Here is a 21,448-nt window from a genome sequence, read left to right as displayed (position 1 = left end):
AGAAAAGTAGGAGAACAGTAGAACAAAAGGAGCAAGCAATAGACACATTTTCACAGCCATGGTGGAACTTGTAAAGCAAATTAGAGAAGAGATGTTTCCTTTTCTGTTCTATATATTGATGATAGGCACAGTAGTAACACATACAATTCTGAACTTGGAGGATGTCTTTAGGAATGTTTTTGGAAAAATCTTGATTATGCCCTCTGATTTTCAGTCCAGTTCAGCAGTGGCTTTTTACCTGCTTTCACTAGCTCTAGAAGACCCACAACTGGCATTTAAAAAATCAATATAATATATAAACACTAGCAAACATTAAATAAAGTGATGTAATATAAATATTTTAAATAATTTGTATTGGCAAAAGTATGTCTACCCAGTGCAATACTTTCAGTAATTGCTGCTCTACATAATTAGAAAAGAGTGTGACTACAATCACTAAATTAATTTAATAATTTCCAGGAAATTAATCGACAAAAATACACTCAGCTTATTTCACACTCATTCCACTGCATGACCGACCTACAAAATACGAGACTGTAAGTTTAATCAGTGATTGATGGCACAAGGCACCTTTGTACTTCCTATCTTTGGATTAAATGAATTATCAGGTAGTTCTAGCTTCTGAGACAAGTCACAGATAAGACTTCTACCAAAAGAAAATAAATCATAGGCCAAAAGACAAATTTCTTCAGTTTGACAGGCAATACCTTAACTTTCCATTTCAACATGATTTTCAAATGAAAATCACTGGTATAGGAAATGTGTTCATCAGTGTTCAGAAAGCATTATGACTGTTGTTTCACATACAAACTTTGTAATGCTTCAGTCCTGGCTAAACTGAGTAGTGAGAGATCCAATTTCTAACTGGATTCAGTAAGAGACACAGCAACTCAGAACCCTTCATTACCCACTGAGTGCTGAAAGGTCCTATTCATGTGAATAGCCTCACTGAAGTTAATGGAATTATTTACATCCTGTGGTATTTTAGTGACATCAGTGGTGTGTATTTTGCAGCAGCATTGTTACAACAGCACAAGAAGGTGCTACCAGTAAACCTTTACCAGGCTCTGTGGCTCACATAAACTTGCAGGGTGCCAGGAAAGCTGTTAGTGCCCAAGCCAAATGTACCTCTTCCCCCAGTTTTATTTTCAATGGTATAGATGGCATTAAAGTTAGATATTGCTCAAGAAGCTGGTGTAAAGTTTGACTAAACAAGCTTATAGGATATGTTCCTTATTTTAAGTGATTGAAGTGGTGGCAGACAATGCCAGCAGGTTTGAAACCAGACTTAGGCAAATCCACAGAAAACTGGTCCTTACTGTTGATACTGAAGGAAACAGACAGAGATCCTATATCCAATTCTCTACTAAACAAGAAACTCATTAACATCCTCTTCTAGAAAGTAAGGATTTTTTTAAAAATCCTCCCTAAAGATTCACCATGGCTGTGGTTTGTCCTAGTTCACACGCTATCTGGATGTTAGTTGATGCAAACATGTAAACCTCTAGCTACCTTCACAGAATTTGCCTCTGAGAGCATGAAAAGATAATGAACACTCTTTTCTGTGCTCTATCTGTACCTGCCAAAACAAGCTGAAAGAAGATAAAGGTAGATTATAAACTCCTACTAAGTCTTTCCTGTTAATAAAGACATGGAAAATGAACAAGTTAACTTTCATGCAAATAGGCGGCTCTAAGCAACTATTAAGATTTCTGATTTAGGTGTCATCTGTGCCAGTGAACACAGACAGTTTAAATTTCTTGCAACAATCTTGAAACTTAATAGCCTGGAAGATATTTGCAATATTATGTAAAAGCCCTTCATCAGTGAATGATAAGAGACAATGATCTCCATTTTTAATCTAGTGACTGAACTGAATATGTTGAAAATAATTAGTCTACACTTTAAGATAAAGTCACCAAGCTAAATAAATCTCTGTTTATAAAATGGTTACATGTATTGAAGTAAGTTGCTAAAGCTCTGATCCTGAAAACACCAACGCAAATAGCTGAATCTAAGCATGCAGGTAATCTCCATGTTTTTGGACTATTCACACAACTTAGGGTAGGCATATGCTTAAATTGCAGCAAGACAGGACTGTATGTTTATTAAAAGTTGTGTAATGCCACTGTACTTTGAGCAGGTGTGACTAGGACATGTTCTAATCAATGTGCCTTTCATTCCAGGTGGTGACTGACCTGTTTGACCAGCTGGGAAGTTTGATCACTGTACATTTAGCAGGATTACTAGCAGGTAGAAAGATTCACCCTCACTTTCATTCTTCGGAGTTCTCTTTTCCACTTCTTTAGATTTCACTACAAAAACGTCCCACATGCTCTCAAAATTTTAGCAGGGTTTCCTTAAGCTTTTTCACTTAGATATTTAGTTTATTTTTTTTTTAAAAAGGATATTATTTATCTAGTGGCAGTAACTGAGAATAGATTTCCTCATTCCAACAACCTCTTGAAATTGCATCATTGCTTTCACTTCCTTGTCCATGCTATTCCTTTACCAGACACAGCACTTATATCCATATTAACTTGTGAAGCATGCCAAAATACAGTAAAATGCAGCCACCTTTTAATTTGAGCTAGCATCTAGCATATGCTGCTTGAATTTAGCATGGGATTATAAGAAGAAACTTTATTTTGTAACAGTAACAAGAGAAGGTTAGAAAGTTAGCAGAATTAATTTACTTATGTACTGGAAATGAACATATATAGAACTTTTTGATCCTCCTCTCAATAACCAAGTTCAACTGGATTTTTCTTCCTGGGAATTACAACGCACAGAAAGAAGTGTGGCCCAGCATAAACATATTTCATATAGTCACCAGTGCTTTTAACATCACAATGATTACAGCGGTCCTAAGCAAGTATAGATGAAAGTCTTATGAAATGTTACTTTTTCTACATGAATGCTACTAATACTCCACCATCTCTGAAACTAATTCTTACATGTGCAATTACTTCTAACAACCACAAAACACCCTACAGTAGGCAAGGCTTCTATTGTATATTAGGATTTTTCCTTTCTTTTCATTTCTCTCTTTTTCATTTGTGGACTAAGTTACTTCTGCTTTTTTTCAAAGAGTAAAACATCACTTTTCCTGCTTGTCCCCTTCCTCCTTCCTCAGCTTCAACCATTCCTCCTTTCATCTTGTCCATGCCAAATTGTTTTTCTTTCTTTTCCATCCCCTCTCCTTGCTTTTCATTCTTGCCCACATGGCTAAGTTAGGTTATGAATTTTACCACAAGAGCAATCCTCTACTCATGGCTCAATGGCAAGTACCGCTTAAGGTCCAGGTTTCTGCAATACTGGGCAGAAGGGAAGAATGAAGGTGGAAAAACCAGTATAATCCCATGTCTTTAATTTAATTTTCTAAGGCAAATATCTCCTTGCAACTGTGCATAGTACAGCACATCCTGTACACTGTATAGCATGGTGTCTACATTTTCTCTCCCAGCAGCCACTGAGACAGAAAGCAAAAGATGCAGCCTGGGTCCCTGGGACAGCAACACATGAATAGGCCACAAGACAATTTTCTTGTCTGAACCCATATGAAACAACACATGCCTTGACTCCTTGACATTACTCTCCCAGGTAGCACATAGTCTTTTTACAAGCTTGGTAACAGACAGAAAATCCTTCAAAGAAGGCCATAAATGCAGACTAAGAGAAGTGAGGTGTGAGCGTGAGAAGAACAAGAGAAGAAAAACAGAGTGGAAGAAAATAGCTGAAAATGAGCATACCAAGAGAAATCTGTTGGCACTTATCTTTCAGGTAGTCCCAGGAGTCCCAGCATAAAAAGTTAGAGGGAATACATGCTTCCTCTGTATGGGATGACCCATTTTTTATTGTGTTACCCAGAGAAAGGGCAGGAGGAATTACTGCAAGGGGATAGCACCTGCAACTGGCTGCACTGCATGTAGCACTTGACATCTGCCAAGCCTGAGGCTTTCCAGGGCCTAGGAGATGATGGCTGTGTGTAATAAGGTGGCAGAACCAGTCTGGCCTATGTACGTCTGTGCTGTGAGTGAACCACAGAAATCAGATAAAATGTGCCTTGGGAAACCATTATCTTTTAGGTTCTGCATATCTGCAAAGCTAACTCTGTCACATTTGGGTATCTGGTGAACACTCATTTATCACTGTCGTGGTTTAACCCCAGTGTGAGCAGGGTTAAACCACGACACCCCAGCCAGCAGCTAAGCACCATGCAGCTGCTCACTCACTCCCCCCGCAGCCCCCCAGTGGGATGGGGGAGAAAATCGGGAAAAAGAAGTAAAACTCGTGGGTTGAGATAAGAACTGTTTAATAGAATAGAAAAGAAACTAATAATGATAATTATAACACTAATAAAATGACAACAGTAATGATAAAAGGATTGGAATGTACAAATGATGCGCAGTGCAATCGCTCACCACCCACCGATCAACCTCCAGTTAGTCCCTGAGCAGTGATTCCCCCCGCCCCCACTCCCCCCAGTTTATATACTAGGCATGATGTCCCATGGTATGGAATACACCATCGGCCAGTTTGGGTCAGCTGCCCTGGCTGTGTCCTGTGCCGACTTCTTGTGCCCCTCCAGCTTTCTCGCTGGCTGGGCATGAGAAGCTGAAAAATCCTTGACTATAGTCTAAACGCTACTGAGCAACAACTGAAAACATCAGTGTTATCAACCTTCTTCGCATACTGAACTCAAAACATAGCACTGTACCAGCTACTAGGAAGACAGTTAACTCTATCCCAGCTGAAACCAGGACAATCACAATCTGCCCTACATCTAGAGTATGTCTTTTGGCATATTGCTGTTGTTTCTGAAATGTTGCCTAAGGAAAAAGGCAAATTATTTGCATGGGAACAACTACAGGGCTACTACATTTTTCTTCAAGTAGTGTGCTGCAGTTTGGAACAGATTTGGAAATGAGTAAGAAAAGAAACACATATCCTGTTCAAACAATTTGCATAATCTCTGGGCTTATCTATACCGGCACACATGGGGAGTGTCACAGATTGTCCTACAGCTATTGTAAACTTGTAAAAATGTGCTGCCCTCTCAGCAGCCACCTGAGCAACCAGATGTGGAGACTATTTACAATTTTTCAGGGAGTGATGGCTAAATCCTTAAGCCATTTTTGTATACTTATGTGGGGTAAACACAATTCAGATCTTGAATTTGAAAACTCAGAACCCCTGAGTAGCTGAATCAGTTCAGGACATGCAGTATGATGTGACTAGTTACTTGCTTTACATCATTACCACTGTGGGTTAGCTGGTCTTCATAACATAATTACATCTTTGATAACAAGATGGCATGATATTACGTACCTTTACTTTCTTTACCTTCATTCACTGGTAAAACAAACCACGATTTAGAAACAAGTAACTGAAGTGTACACATAGACATGCCTGTCCTATTTCTCACTGAAAGAGAATATAAACCAGATAAAATTGCTATTTAACAGGTAGGACTCCCTAACATGTTATTTGCACTCATGGACGACAACACTGATAGGGGATGCACGATGTTAATTGGCAGGGAGCTCTCACTCCCTCCGTGTGCATGACACCGCAGAAACAGCACATCGCCTTCAACTCCCGCTGACTTTATTATGGGAATGATCCTTAGGAATTAACCATAAAGACAATGAGAAAAGAAATCCAGCATATATTTTTTGAGAACAAATAATCTGTTTTGTAAAATTATATGTTCTGAATTATACCATGTCCCTCTCTGAAAAAAGTAGTGATGTTTATTTTTCCTGTTTTCATATAATTCTAGCATGTAGAAACTCCGTTTCACTGGAGCAGAGTTAGTGATTCTGGCTGATACTGATAGACACCTGGGGAATTATAGGAATTTTGTTTTGATATGGCATTGAAAGAAGAAAAAATGTGGGCATGTCTCATGGTTCAAACCTGATATTATTTAATTGTACTGTAGCAACATGGATTGTGCTATTAACAAAATAATTAAGCTCTTCAAAATTTCACGTGCTGTTCATGTAACAGACTAAAATACAACTACTTCCATCATATTGGTGTGTCTTAATTGGATTGTCAGCAGATGATTCACGGAACTGACAAGGCCGGCAAACAAAGTTCACTGACTTGATCTGAAACACAATACAAAACATTCAATATAAACATGTCAAATTGCAGGACAGGCAGGCAAGATTTTTGCAGTCTCTGATATAGTCTGAGTCCTTTAGTAATATTTTATAAAATCCATTTTGATTCTGTTCTCTCTAGAGCTTCTGTAATATCACTGGCTGTCTCTTAACTACAAAGAAATACACTGTGCCACCTACAAAACACTAAAATAGAGGGTGTAGGAGAAATTATTATGTATAATATTACTTATAAACTTATTATTTCAGCTTATTAATTCAGCTCTCTTTGCATTATTTTTAATATTTTTAATGTTACGCATTTTACTGTTTTACACTCTATTTGACAATTAATATTCCTTCCAATAAACATACTGATGTTGACTGAAGAAAACAAGATTCTTAGAAAACTGCAGGCAACTGCTGAGGTAGGACTTAGAGTCTCTGGGGTACAATTGCATCGCAACTGCTCTTAACTCTCTGGATGCTGGTGTTGCCCAGACTACCAGCTTGCTTACAAAGGTATGTGAAGAAAAGTTCTCCAGAAATCTTCCAGAAGAGAGCTCCTAAGTCAGATCTTGGTCTACTGAAAAATATTTAGTAGGAATGTATTGGAGGAAGGTGTGCTCATTCCTCTGCTGTGGTGAGACCCGCTGTGTCCTCTCTCTGATTAACCTGTTGAGGGTGCAGCGGTTGTAAATTCCTTCACACCAATGACACGCTGTCATCTGACTGCAGTGTGAGGGAAGTTCGGGTGGACAGTGACTCCCTGTGATGCACCTTCAGGAATGAAGGCAAGGTGGAGCACTGACCAGAGGGGGAAAAACCAGCTTCTCCAGTGTGGGGTACTCCCCTTCCTCACAGCAGGCATGAAGGCTGCTGCAACCGGCAAGGTCATGTAACTCCTGCTACTTTCTGTGCCACGGGTACCTGTAGCAGGGCTTATAACACAGAGCAACCTGTAGCAGCCACTGGTAACACAGAGCGGCCTCTCTGCAATGCTGTCCTGCACAGGACCCACCCCACCCTTAATCAAACCAAGGGCAGTTATTTCATTCAGCCAGGAAAAGGGAAATAATGGCCATTCTCCTCTGACTATGAGTGACCACAGTTCTGCTGAATGCTGAACCAGTGTTCCCCCAGAACAGCAACATGCAGATGGCTAAGCAGTTTGATAATTTAACAGTGTCTCCTACTAGACTGTTAGTTTCCTCTCATTTATTTAAATATGCTGTAGATTAATTTCATGTGTATGTATTTTCCAAATATTTTTAGTATGCAGATGTAAATTCTACCTGAGAAAGCCAAGATAAAAGAATTCAGTTGAAGGAAAGAAAAAAAGTTTATGATCATGCTTCATCTGTATATGTATCTTAGTACACTAGCAAGAACTGCCGTACAGAACCCACCTACAGGAACAGCCCATTAACATACAGAAAAAATACAGACAGGTATTGTGAAGAACGCTCTCCTTGGTAAGTCCTTAAGTCTGTTAAGATAAATTAAGTCGTATCAGAGATAAAATTTGCCTCTTTTACAGCTTTTCAGCAACTCGGTGACTCATTAGATTTGTGAAGTTAAGTACTTACAACCTTAACATAATAAACACCATATTATCAAGATTATGTCATAAATTAAGTAATCTGAGGAAAATGACAGTTCTTTCCCAGCAGCTATACAACCTGCATGTCCTCATGAATTTGGATGTGTCCTGGTGAAAGCACCTGTTCTGTTGGGGAATACTGTGTGAAACTTGTTAAGGCTTCAGAAAAAGTGAACTCAAACTGGAACACAGGCAAAGAAGGTCTGTAGAGCGATGAAAAGAATGACGAGCCTACCTTCTGAAAGGAGATTAAAGAGTTGGGCTTGTCCAACAGGGATGAGTGAGCTAGAAATACAGAAGATGGTTGAACGGCAGAGAAAGAGCAGTGTTTTAACAAATGGATGCATATTGAACCTGAATGCATTTAGACTGGAAATTGTAAGGCTTTCAACAATCAGACTGATTAATATAGCTTCCTAGGAGGATATGCAGCACCAAGAAGCCTATCCAGCTTTAAGGTGGAGCATGGTGTGTTACAGAACTTTATCTAAAATCATGTAACCTGAAGCAGCAGTAGACCAGATGTGATAACCCAGGAGGTATCTTTCTATCTCATGTTCCTGTGTTTTACAGTAAAATTGAAATGTAACATGACAATGATAACTTGCCCTTCTTCTTTTGCAGACCTTCCCCATGACCCCTTTCAGCTGTGACTCGTAAAACCACTACCATTCTCCTTCACCCCACCCATCTGCAACTTGAGAGCCTTCTTTAATTGTGACCTCTCTCCTCTGTAGTCATCCAGACATGTACAGGTCTTGTTGCTTCCTCCATGTCTCCAAATCCACTCAATTTTACAAAATAGTACTTTCGTTTGGACCCCTTTTGTCACTCATTTCAGACACTGTCGTGTCCCCAGTTCTGGTGTTCCTAGTGTCTAACATTTTGCTCACAGGGCCTAACATATTACAACACCAATGGCACCATTCCAATGCTAGACAAAAAAATTAGAGCTTCTCATCCTTTCTTATAAAAGCCTACTGATCTTCTGTTCTCTTCCCACAATATTTGCTTGCTATCCCAAAGCTATATGAGCACCTTTGTACATCCTGTATAGCCCAAGAGATATTAGCTCAATAGAGCACATGAGGAAAAATACCTCTTCATTTAAGAGCCCTGAAACACACCAGAAACTAAATGGTTGGCAATGGTATAAGAAAGGTAAAAGGCTAGTAATTGGGAATATCTGCCAGATTCTCACCCTTGTTACAGCTTCTGTTTTAAACTATGATGAGAGGAAAGGACAGTAAACAGGACATACTGTTCTAGCTATTCCCTTGCTAGAAGGGCAGTGGAATGATTCTGACTGTAATAAATTGAGATAAGCAGCCAGAAAGGCAATATAGTGGAAACTAAAGAGAGACAGATAGTGACATGCAGAAACATCATTATTCTGAAACTAATGAAGACATCAAAGCGTTGAGAAATCAGAGATATGACCTAGAAAATTACTTCAGATTAAGCAAGGCCAGGTTGTTTGTGGTTCCAAAAGCATGAAAGGATCAAGAAATGGGTGTTTTGCAATATACCATAAATATACTTCGATTATATATAATCCATAGAAATTGTTATCATGTCACATTTAATCTTCTGGCATGCGATAGGGTTGTCATGGAATGTGCAATATGTGGAACAATGGTAGGCAGAAGAATAAATCTGGAACACTAAATACAATTCAGCCCTGATCTTCAGCATAATATATGATAGAGATGTGATCTCACAGCATGAGATACTGTTGTGCAGCCATAAGTAAGAATGCTTTCCACAAATCCTATGAGGCTTTCATAAAAAAAAAAAGGTAGCTATGCAAACAGTGCAAGTGTTGTTTGTGAGTAGTCTCAACCTGAACATTATCTATTTGTTGGGGTTTATAAGAAGAAAGTGTCTTTATGCTTTGTAAGATATAAACAGAAAACAAAAAATATTTTTGTAATTACATTATAGTATTTTCCCTTAAGTAATACTGGGAAATTAGAAACAGTAAATATTTTGCTGGTATTAGTATTGGTGTTATTGTTTCAAATGGAAAGAAATATTTCATTGACTTTGGTAGCTTTGGGCCTTTGTGGAGTGTAAACTGACCTCAGGCTCACTCCTTCCACAGCTCCCTTTATTTAAAAGTTCAGCTCTAGTAGTAGTTTCACTTCATTTACATAAAGTGAAACCCTGGCTTTATGTTAAAACAAGACACAAAACACATGGATAACAGGAAAACACTTTACATGCCAGAAGAACAAATAAAAGTTAGGTTTTCTTTGCTTCAAAACATCTCAAAAGCAAAAGAGGCACCATGCTTAACTTCAGTTATCTTTGGTTTCTTTTGTTGGCTGAGTTTCTGGCTCAGAGCATTTTAGATCCTCACTAGTATGTGAAACTCTCCGGTGAAACTGTTAGCCATTCTGCATTTTACTTCCTGTCTTTAAAATTAAATTCAGCCATTCCTTCAGAATTGCTGGGTTTCACACATTTCTGAACAGATCCCATCCTGTACCGAGCTGTATGCAGTGTGACAAAACAGACAGATAAGCATCACAACTGTCTAAAGAGGCATAAAAAGTCACAAGTACCACCTGTGCTGTTCTAAATCACACCAGGAAGAAACCAGAGTCTTCTGTTAAATTTCCATGCTAGCACAGTTGATTCGGAATGTCAGGACTTCACTTGTCATAAACTCCAAATTAATAAAATGTTATGCTTCAGAATTCAAGAAAGGAATCACATGTTTGCTTTCCAACTATACTTGTCACAAACTGACACGGTAATAATTCCTTTGCTTCAGTATATTTCCTTTAATTTTTTTCCTGCTGTGAAGAGGTCTGGTTTTGCTAGTGTATTTCAAGGGCAATTAATCTGCTTCATTGTTTGCAACGTTCACCCTGTATTGTGCAAGCAAAGGGAAATGGTAGCAAAGGCAGCCTAAACTAAGCTAATAGGCCACTTTTCCATAAAGGTATGAGGAGGTGGAAATGAAAAATAGTGAAGCCTTACTCCATATCCAGACTGGGATTTTTATTTGTAAATTACACTTGTCAGAGACAGAAACAACTTACTGGGAGAAAGACTTTATAGGTTTATGGGGTTTAGAGGCTGCAGGCTACATTTGCAACAGGTAATTCCCACCCTCAGGAGTATGGTGAGCTCCCTGGATTCAGGGTGGCCTTCTGCGTGGTGAGAGGCTGTCAACAGAGTGATAGGTTACTAATTGTTCTGTTGTTGCTTTCGCCCTGTGAGACATTCATTTGTGTAAGAATGCACTAGTGTGCTTCCAGGAATGCTAGCATGTGCTGACACTACTCTGACATGGATGAATTTTAAAGGCGCTAGTGCTTTTAAAAGCAGCTGTCAAATCCCCTCATACTTGTTTACAGAGGGAGCCTAACCTTTCAGTTAGCAGCTGTGAATGCACCTGACAATTTTTTTTTTCAACACAGACCTGTGAACAAAAAGTATTCTTGTGGGGAGATATTACTACTTAACACTACAATATAAAATAATAATTTTCATTAAAATTAAAGAGAATAAATTTTTGGCATATGGACTGCTGCGGTGATACCATAAAGCACAAAACAGAAGCTCCAGTGGCTGCTGCACTCATCAAATCCTGGCAAACAGCAATAGCCACACCACTCAAAGTTTCTCCAATGCTGGTGTTACAGATAGGAACTACGTATATTTTAACGTCACTCTCAAATGCTGGGAGAAAAGGAGGTCTGAGGCCAGCCTCAATCTTCCAACCTGGGAACTGCACAGGCGAGATGTCTGATCCCGCAGAGACTGAATAAGCTTCACTTCAGAGGTGCAAAAATCAGGCATCGGGGCACGCTGGGGGCGGTCCCCCACGCCCTCCCTCCCCCGGTCACCTCCCGGCTGCCTCACACCGCCGCTTCCCGAGTCCCGCAGCTCCGCCCTCCGCCTGCGCTCCGGCCGCCCCGTCGCCGGCTCCCCCCGCAGCCACCTCGGACAGCTCCCGCCGCTCCCCGCCCGCTGGCCGTGGCACCAAAGCCCCGTTTCTCCTAAGGTCCGAGACGTACAGCGGAGTGCCGAGAGCCACGCATACCCGTGGAGAGGAGAACGAAGCAGGAAGTTAATGGCAGAGCGCAAAAACGTTCATCGCCGCCTCACACCGAAACAGCATTTATACACCTTTGGTAAACAGGCTTTACAGCTGCCTGAAGAAAGGATACTTGCCATTCACAATCTCTGGTGACTGGTGGCTCTATCAATCTAAATATTGCATTTCTCGTATCTCCCTCGTGAATATCTGAACAATTTCAGTGTCCCACACATGTGCTGTTGAAAAAAAAAAAAAAAAACAAAAAACCTTCAGGGTCACAGGCAGGCTCACAGGTATCTGAAGTTCTGAACTTGGTTAGGAAGTGACAGACAGACACCCCATTAAGCGACCAAAAAAAAGTACTTGTGACCTGCACATTTATGCAAACTGAATCTCTCAGAATCACGTTCCCCAACCACAGAACCATTACAAAAAGACACTGGTCTAATCGTTTTGAAAAATGTAAGTACTCAAAAAAAAAAAAAAAGCAACCTATTTGTGTGTACTCTCTGAGTACGTAAAAAGATCTCTGCTTTAGTACAGTGTGCTACTGCAACTCAGTGCCCGAGACCGTATATACTCCAATCACTTACACTTTAACTTCCACTGTAAGAAGAAAGCTGTTCTGCTGAAGAATTGACCAGGACTACAAACTATTAGGCTATGACCTACAGACTAATGAATGAGTAAGTATTTACACATCATCAGCCCTTTACCTTCATGACTGGTTTGGTTGTGTTGCAGCAGTGACCTCTTGGAGACAAAGTGATGATAAAAAATAGATGCTCTATGAAGTGTGACTTAAACCCTCCCTTTGCAATTGTCCTTTGGAAATCTGTTTCAGGGTGAGTAGATTTCAGGGATATTTCTGGTTTATTTTGACTTGATTGTACAAAGTGGAAGCAATATAACTCTCTTTATTAAAGGCTGAAGAAGCACTTGAAGTAAGTTGACTTTTAAATTCCTTTTCTTAGCTTGGCCGCTTTGGGCTCAGTAAGGCCAGCGGACCAAAAAGATGCAAGATACCCCTTCTTTCGCAGTTACCTACCTGAGGCTGCTACTTGCCTGCCCCTCTGCCTCCCGGAGAAGGGCAGTGAGGCAGGGAAGGTGCAGATGAGCCCAAATCTCTCCTCTGGTCAGCAGAGATGACGGACCGCATGCCCGAAGTACACACCAAGAACTAATGAATGATGAACTCGCTTCTCAGGCCCAGTATTCAGGCAAACCTATCACTGAAATTATACAAACCGCAAGCCTCAGAATTAGCCCTTTGGTGGTCTGAATCAGAATCTCTACTAAGGTAAGAAAAATATCCTCTCGAGTCTCAAGTTTTGTTTTCTTTGAATAATACATACAGGTGTTTTCACCAAAAAGATGTGACATTCTAAAGATATTTTGTGTACAGATTTTAAATAATTCCACTCCCCATCCCCCAATTGCTATGAAAGAAATTGCAATGTTTTTGGAAATGCAAATGACAGGCAAATGATTGAATGCTTCAAATACAACACACAAAATAATTACTCTTGAAGGAAGAAGTGTTTGGAATTCTGAGAGGTTTCTGTCTGCTTCTCTCTCCTCTTGTCAGAGATGCACACAACAACTAATCAGGAAAATTTTTCAGCTTAGTAAGGGTACCAGCAAAGATAAGCATATTTCACTAGGATGCTAAACACGGCTCTGATAATGATGAGCAAAATCATGATTCCATATGATAGTGCTGGAATGTCAGGCACTTTGCAGCACAGCTGGACAGCTTTCACAGTAGATTTCCACAGCTTGCTGCATTCGTTATTTCCACTCCTCACTCATGCATACTTTTCTGAAAAGTCTAAACATATTTTCTGCCTTCAAAATGATAAGCAACACTCTTCTGTTCATGAATGCTAAATTGTTCCTCCAAACTAAGTAGATTAATAAACCTCAATTTCCTAGTGTATATTAAAAAAAAGAATAAATACATAAATTTAATTATGAAGGTTTTGTGGACTCCAGGTATATTACAAACGTTCCTCAAGCTGTAATAAAAAGATACAGCTCAACTGGGCCACCCTTACAAGGGTTTTACTGTTCTCCTTGCATAACTTACTTCATCTCCAAGAAATACGGAAAATGCAGCAGATACATAGCTAATTGCAAAATGTAATTTGGTCCAAAGCTCAAGGAATATTTATGAAGACTCTATTTGCCATATTACAGAGCTCCCCTGAGTTCTGGACTGTTAATTACAGCGTAGCAGTTAGAGAAGTCCAAAGACTCAGGAGGTATTTGGGTGCCTCTCGCTCCCTCACTGTGAATTCCCATTGGATATTAGGGGGACCGGGGTCAAATTGTCCCTACAGTTCCCACATTGCCAGGCTTTGTGGCTCTCAGGGAAATCTTGTTTCAGAATGATCAGCTTGTAGGATCACATCACTCACTTCAGTTCTACCTATATTCATTGAAGATAATGACAGGGGAATATTTCTAAACCACTTCTGTAATTGGGAAGTAAGTATGTCAACTCACAGAAGTGTACCTGACAGGAGCGCATGAAAAAGCAATTGTATGCACACAAACACAAACACATACACACACTCCACAAAAATCTTTCCACTTACTAAAGAGGTGAAAAAGAACTGAGAACTGTCAAGTACTGAATGCATGGAGGAAAACACACATGTATATATAAGTACACCTCTGATCTTATAAATAGCTGGCCAGAATTCCAAAAGAGTAATTCTCTCCTGAACAAACATGCACAGAAATAGATAAGTTCCAGCCAAAATTCAAATCGGCAGAAAACTCATCTGAAAGAGACCCACCAAACAGCAAATGCTGTTAATGATGTACTAAAAGCAGCACTTCTCTACAGGAGCTGTAATGTGAAGGAAGCTCTCCTTGCTTAGCATCAAAATAATCACCAGGAGAAAATTAAAAGGGCGTGTGACTACGACCAAAATTACGTCCCATGGAAAAGTCTCTTTGGCCAAGTCATGGGACAGCTTCTCTTCGCCCTCTTGCCCACCTATTCTTAGCAAGATGGCGTTCAACTCATTTCTCCTTCAGAAACTTGTCAACAAGCAGAGGATAAACCCTCCTGTCTTTACAATGATACCCCTGAAAACCCCACTGAAAGCTGGATGGCAGTGCCAAACTTTTCCAGCTGCACTGCTCGCTTAGGCCATCAGAAGCGCCCCAAAGCCACTACCAAGGCTCTCCTGCCCAGCAGCCTCCATCTCAGCGGAGCTCCAACCTGCAGACTAACCGAAGGCGCCGCGAGTCCGCCCTGTTCCCCCGTGGTCAGTCCCGACTCGGCATGCTGCGGTCCCCCCCAGGGTGTGCCAACGCCGCCCAGGGCACAGCCCGCCGTGGGTTGGCGGCCGCGGAGACCTGCAGCACCCGTGCACGAAGGGCTCACAGCCATCCCGTGTACTTGCTGATTTTTCGTAACACGTTTTTTTTACCTTACTAATTACCAGACCTTCGTCACACCGGCTGGAGAGACACATGCTGGGGGGAGGCCCGGCCCAGAGCAACCCGGGCACCCCGCGTCTCAGCACCCCGCTGCCGACCCGATCGCTCGGGGGCGGGGGGCCCTGCGTTCACCCACGCGAAACCCCGTTTCGGACCGGCCGCCACGACACCGTGCCCCCGCGGACCTCTTCCCCGCGGCCACGGCTACGCGACGCCCCGGAGCGGAGCACCTCAGCCGGCCTGCGCGCCGCCGTGGGAGGGCGCCCGGCCCCCCTCGCCCGCCGTTAGAGCCATTAGCCTTCCACGGAACCGGCGGCGGGCGGAATCGGGGGTTAGCGGGGGGGACCGCGGATCGCCCCTCGCTGGCGTTGCCCGGCGCTCTGCCGCGGGCCCCGGTCTGGCGTCGCGCCGGCCTTGCGACGGGCTGGGCCGTAACGTGCCGGGCAAGGCCGGGCGGGGGGCGGCGGCGGCGCCGCACTCCCACCTGCCGCCCGCCTTCCCCCGCCATCGCCTCACTCACCCATCAGCACGGCAGCCACGGTGCTGAGCAGGAGCCAGTTCTTCCTCAGGAAGCCCGGGCAGCTGCATCCCTTCCTGCCCGCCTTCGCCATAGCGGGGGGCGGCGGGCCTGAGGCGCTCCACTCCGTGCGGGGCCGAGCCGAGCCGAGCCGAGCCGAGCCGAGCCGAACCGCCTCCCGCTCGCCCGCCCGCCCGCCTGCACGCCCGCCTGCCCGCGCTCCGCGCTGCTGCGCCCTTACAGCGGGGAGGCGGAGACGTTGCACCTCACCTGGCAACGGGAGAGCCCGACCCTCCGCCCGCCCCTCGGCCTGCCCGCCTGCCTCCCTTCCCACCCCGCCGCACGCCCTCCGCCCCCCTCACGCCCCGCTGCCGGCCCAGCTGGCCCGGGGGGGTGAGGCCCGGCTGCCCGTCACCTCTCCCTGCTGGCCTTTCCCGCATGCCCGCCGGGGCTGTGCGTGGGGCACAGCGTCCCCCAGGGGCGCGGGCCGGGGAGGGGAGCGAGCGGGGACCCCCCGCCTTCCCGCGGGGCCGCTGCCCGCAGCGCTTCACCTCTCTGACCGCAGGGCAGGGCAAGGGGAGGAAGGAGCAAAGGTGGCTGGTGGGACCTGCCAAAGGCTGACGACCTGCAGCCGTGGCCGGTGGGGCGCCATGCCCAAACCCCGCTGCCCCGGCTTGCTTCCCTGCTCTTGTGCCCTTCGTGCCCCAGTCCGCCGGGTTTTGTGCCGAAGAGGCGTGCGAGCGAGCCCCCACGGTGCCTGAGGAGCCCCATGCCGGAGGGGAGGTTGTCCCATGGCAAGGTCTGTGCTGCCACACCGCCTGCCAGGCAACCTCCATGCTCTGCAAGGTGGTGTAGGAGGCCCGCAGCTCCAGGCAGAAGAGTTGTCCTTGGGTGTTGGTGGCTGCTGGAAAGCCACCAGTGGTTGCGCTGGGGATAATCTCTGGTTAAATATTAAGGGGGAATGTTCTGCTCTGTACTCCTGGGGGGAAAATCGGGAGTAGAGAGTACGGGAACGGCTTGTAGGATTTCCCACTGGAGTCTTGTCCTGGGAAGTTTAAATACTAAAATTGTGAAGAGACATTTATTTCTCCATGCAACTCCTTGACAATGGTCTCCTTCCCTCTCCCCACCCATAAGCATGATTAAGGTATGTTTAATACTGGGACCCAATTCCCTGTGCGATTGTGGTAGGGTTTTCGATATCTCTTCATAATCTTGTTGATTATGATTTTCAAACATTAATTGGTAAATGTAAGAAAAAAAAAGACGACTGCTGTTGTCTTGCTGAATGACATGAAAGCGAGTGCAGAATGAAAATTACTACAAAGTTAAATCTATTGAATTACACTGGACACCATCCATTCCAAAATATACACTAGTGAAGTTTGCATGATTTCTGTCTGTGATGACTGGGTAGCTAAGGCCTGGTGTACATCAGCAAAAACTGCAACTGAAACTTTGTCACATTTCTTCTTCACATGGATCTGGCTGTTCTGGATGACAGCTTGGGGAAAGACAAACCTGTACCTTGCTGAGGCAGGGAAGAGCACTGAAATCCACCTGAATGAGAAGCAAGAGCCATCATCTATCCCAAGTGTTAAAATCTAGAGCCAGACATAGAGACTCCTAAACAAGTGGCCTTATTTTTCAAATGTGTTGAGCAAGTGCAGTAATTTGTCTGTATCTGCCACCATGAGGAAAATTTAATTTAAAAAAAAAAAAAAAGGAAGCCTGCTGGTAGAAAGGAAGCAGATAAGTTAAATATCATATTAGTTTAATTAAATCATCAAAGGTTCTACACCACTTAATAGGAAAGCTGGCATACTACCATGTTACAAAGCCACAGAAAAAGCAAATGAAAAAATAACTAATGCAAAGAAACAGTAAGAAACACCATCACCACGTCCAGACTTTGGTAGAGAAATGTGGCAAAGTATGAGTGGCACTGAAGAGGTATAGGAAGAAAAAGGCACATGAGGTTTCAGGGTGGGCAGGATCAGGCTCACCCTGGGCAGAAGAGCTCTGGCCTTGGTTCTCACTGCCACAGAGTGTAATTTTATTTGTTATTTCCTCACACATATACTGGGAGTCTCAGATATTGCTTTCAGTAAGTAAAAGGTCTGACTTGACCCAGGAGGCAGGGAGGTGGTGCCTCTCTGGACAGCAGCAACAAAACCAGTTGCAAGACAACTTCAGAGTTTAGGCCTTCCTTTAATTTTCTCTTTGTTTGCTTTCTCATGTATCCCTTCTTACAACCTAGTCTGCTTTTCTTTTGAGCTGTTTTGGTGAGCTAGAGGAAATAACTGCAATACAATGGTTCTTGAAAACTAGCTAAAATTAAGTTAGAGTTTACTTCTTCCTCCATGGAGTTTCCGTGGTTTGTCTGTTTCTCTGAATGCTTTAAGCATCCTTTTTTTCACATTAAGGATTTCATAGTACCACTCCGAGAGAGCTAGAATTGTCTGCAGCACTCTTAGCACAAAAAAGATGCTCTCCTACTGGTATAGAGCAATGTGATCATAGCTCATATATGCCTTCCTGGATCTTGCAATATCTTGAAGGAGTTGTGCAAACTTAGAAAAAACATAATACAATTATGCTGTATAACTTGTGAGGGCTAGAGACATATCTTATTTCCATCTTCTGCAACAGCAGAACAATATATATTTAATTGTATTGAAGACCTCTACATACTTTTTGTTTCCTGACAAAGTACAATGTTTCTGTTCTTTTCTGCTAGTGTTTTGTCCCTAAAAATATTTGAGAAAAAAAGGATGCCAAAATTCTAGGCTTTTTTCTTAATAATTTGTCTTTCTTTTTTTCATTTTATCAAATGTAATTCTGTGGACATGACCTTGAAAAAAAAGAAGTTGGTAACTTATGGCGTCCATAGAAACTTAAAGAAGCATTTTTAAAAAGACATAGGCAGGTGAAATAGAGATGTTTTAAACATCCTGATGAGCAAGCTGTTTTTAATTTGATCTTCCTATTATAGAATGACAGACATTGGCTTTGATCCTGGATGTAGAGTCAAGCTGGCAGTTTCTGTATGGGGAGCTATAAAGAAAAAACTGTAATAAAAGTGTCCCAATAAAATGGAAAAGAATTAAAGGTAGCCCAAGCCCATGGATCATTCTTGAAATGCTGAAGTTATTTTAAAAATGAACCCTGCTATGGAAAAAGACCAAAAGAACTAGTACTTTGGGAGACTAGCTGCCTGTACAGCTACCAAGCACAGCTGCTGAGCAAACAAAAATCTAAATTCTAATGAAACCATTTTTAGCTTTGTGTGATTTTGAGACATCCTGGAATAACTATGAAATGAATAGGATGCATGTGTGAAAAAAATATCAATACAATTCATGTGTACAGATGATAGGAATACATTCTTTAGCTATATTGCTCATGGTTACAAAATTCTCAAAGTAGACCATGGGTAAGATTGTATGCATGACAATATGGTTTTATTTTTTGTGTTAAATTTTTTTTAATGTTAATGAAACTTACAGAGGAATCAGTACATGATTGAAATCTGAAACGTTTGCCTGGCAAAAAGTGACATGCATTTACACGTACAATTTTTTCTTAAAAGCTAAGCTAATCCAGGTTACTTTGTTGTACACCTAGGATCATACATAAGTAACTATTATATTGACAAGTTATTACCACGTGGTGACCTGATATGTATGTAGCTCTGTGTCTCAACATTCATTTCAAATCTGTACAACTGTCTTAACTTTTTAAGTGAATTACTTAGGAACATAGCAAGTAATTTCACAGACTAGGAATATTTTCAACTTTTTGAGGCATTTGAGTGTTTCACTGCTGGGAGAGGCAGAGAGGTCCTACAAGAACACATACAGTACAGTATAGTGCACAGTATAACAAGTGGAAGCATGCCTCTTCATACTTCTTAAAAAATATTTTCCAAGATTGTAGTTAAGAGAGGAAAAAGGAATTGAGTTTTACTTATTCAGTCCTTCAACTTTTTCTACCTAGGTCAGCCTATTATTATCATTTGTATAAGCTTTAGTGACAGTTGATTTGATCCATAGATAACTAATAAGCGCATTTTCCTCATAGTTTATGGTGACCATAGATAAGAAATTGCATCACAGGGAATTGCTGAAATTGTGCGTATTGCATTTTTTTAAAATGCTTTGATAAAACACCAGTATTTAGCAAAGATTTCAAAAAACAGGTGCTAATAATCTACCTAGAATGCAGGTAGAATAATTGAGTTTGCTTTTTTCATTTGCAGCCAGTCCACCAGCTGGAAAATTTGCAACTTTTTTTTAACACCATAATGCCAGGAAACACATACAAAATTTCAAAACACAGAGTAATCAATTCCTGTCTAATATATCTCATCTTAATAAGAAAATAATCCAATCAAAAGGATAGTATTTCTAAGTACTGTGAATGTTTCCAGTTGTCAGCCTTTGGCACTGGACCACGTTGCTGCACTGGCTTCTTCTATTATTAAAGTAACTGAAATTCTTTTATCTTTGGAATACAGTAAGTTGAAAAGCAAAATCTTTATGGAGTTAACTAAGCATGAGCCATCAAGCACAATGCTTTTATCTCTGAATTCCAGAATTAGGCTATTAGCAAATTTGCCTTGCTTTGGTTCCACTCTTTAGCTTTCTAGCCGAATATGAAGGCTGAAATTAGAGATGGAAATGAAAAGTGTGATTCTGGATGCAGTTCAGTGAAGAGCCAAATGAGGCTCAAGGAAATGCACAAAGCTCTGTCTTATATGTGTAAGAATACTTTACTGTAACTAAGCACCCAAAATTGCAGGCTGTTTCCTTATAGCCTGGAACCTGTGCCTCCTGACAATTGACCTCAAAGTTTAACTGCCATATACACTATGTAATACAGCTGGATAAGAAAAAAAAAAATATCTGGTGCTGAGTGAACCTGTAAAATAAATAAACAAGAACTCTTTGACAGATGCTCTGCCTGTCCCCAGGGGCAGAGCTGATGGGATGCTGTCTTTTATTTTTTGGGGGGATACTGGTTTCATGGCAGTAATGTCTTTGCACACAGAGATCCTTTTTAATCCCATGTAGGTTAGATTTAACCCACCAGACCCCTTACTGGTGTATTTAACTAATCCAACCCACTCATTTTTTTTAAAGGCATATCTATTTCTATTCTAGTAGCTGGTTCTGAATACACAGAGGGATCCTTGATATCTACTTATAACCTCCAGTAAGATTGCCAGTAGCTGCTTTATCTTCTGTTTGCATAGGTTTTTCTACTGTCTTACCAAAGTAAACCTTATCAAATTAGTAATTTTTCTCTGTATTTTCCTCAACTGAGTTTTTTTCAGAATTGTTTAGTTATTGGTCAAAATACATTACTTGTAGGTAAAATGGTCTGGATTTGGCCTAAAATTAACAAGAGAAGAGGGCTTTCTTTTTTTCTTTTTTTTTTTTTTTTAATTACATGAAATCTTGTGCCAGATCAATGGGATTTTTTAATTTTGTTGGAGCCAATGGGAGCACAGCTGGGAGGAAGATGACAGCTGCAGATGGGATTTTTATTTGCTAGTTTATAGCCCTCTCATGCTGAATATTTTTTTTTTCCTACCAAAACCCAGTTTTGTTCCACCTCAACTAAACATTAGTGTTTTATAAGCCATTTTTCACTATGAGATCAGAAGAACCCACCTGTGTCCAACTAACATAAAAGAGTAA

General features: G+C 41.8%; 1 protein-coding gene across 1 annotated transcript in view; it reads right to left on the bottom strand.

Annotated features, from left to right (window-relative positions):
- The window catches only part of SLC1A1 (solute carrier family 1 member 1), a 56,725-nt gene extending 40,623 nt beyond the window's left edge, over window positions 1–16,102 (bottom strand). The window contains exon 1 of the mRNA XM_069775772.1: window positions 15,747–16,102. Within this exon, the coding sequence (XP_069631873.1) occupies window positions 15,747–15,837 (91 nt within the window). The 5' untranslated portion in view covers window positions 15,838–16,102. The remainder of the gene's footprint in view (window positions 1–15,746) is intronic.
- Window positions 16,103–21,448: the final 5,346 nt, after the last annotated feature.

This window comes from Haliaeetus albicilla, chromosome Z (assembly GCF_947461875.1).
Source record: "Haliaeetus albicilla chromosome Z, bHalAlb1.1, whole genome shotgun sequence".
Classification (NCBI taxonomy): Eukaryota; Metazoa; Chordata; class Aves; order Accipitriformes; family Accipitridae; genus Haliaeetus; species Haliaeetus albicilla.
This window is presented reverse-complemented; position numbering and strand designations above follow the sequence as displayed.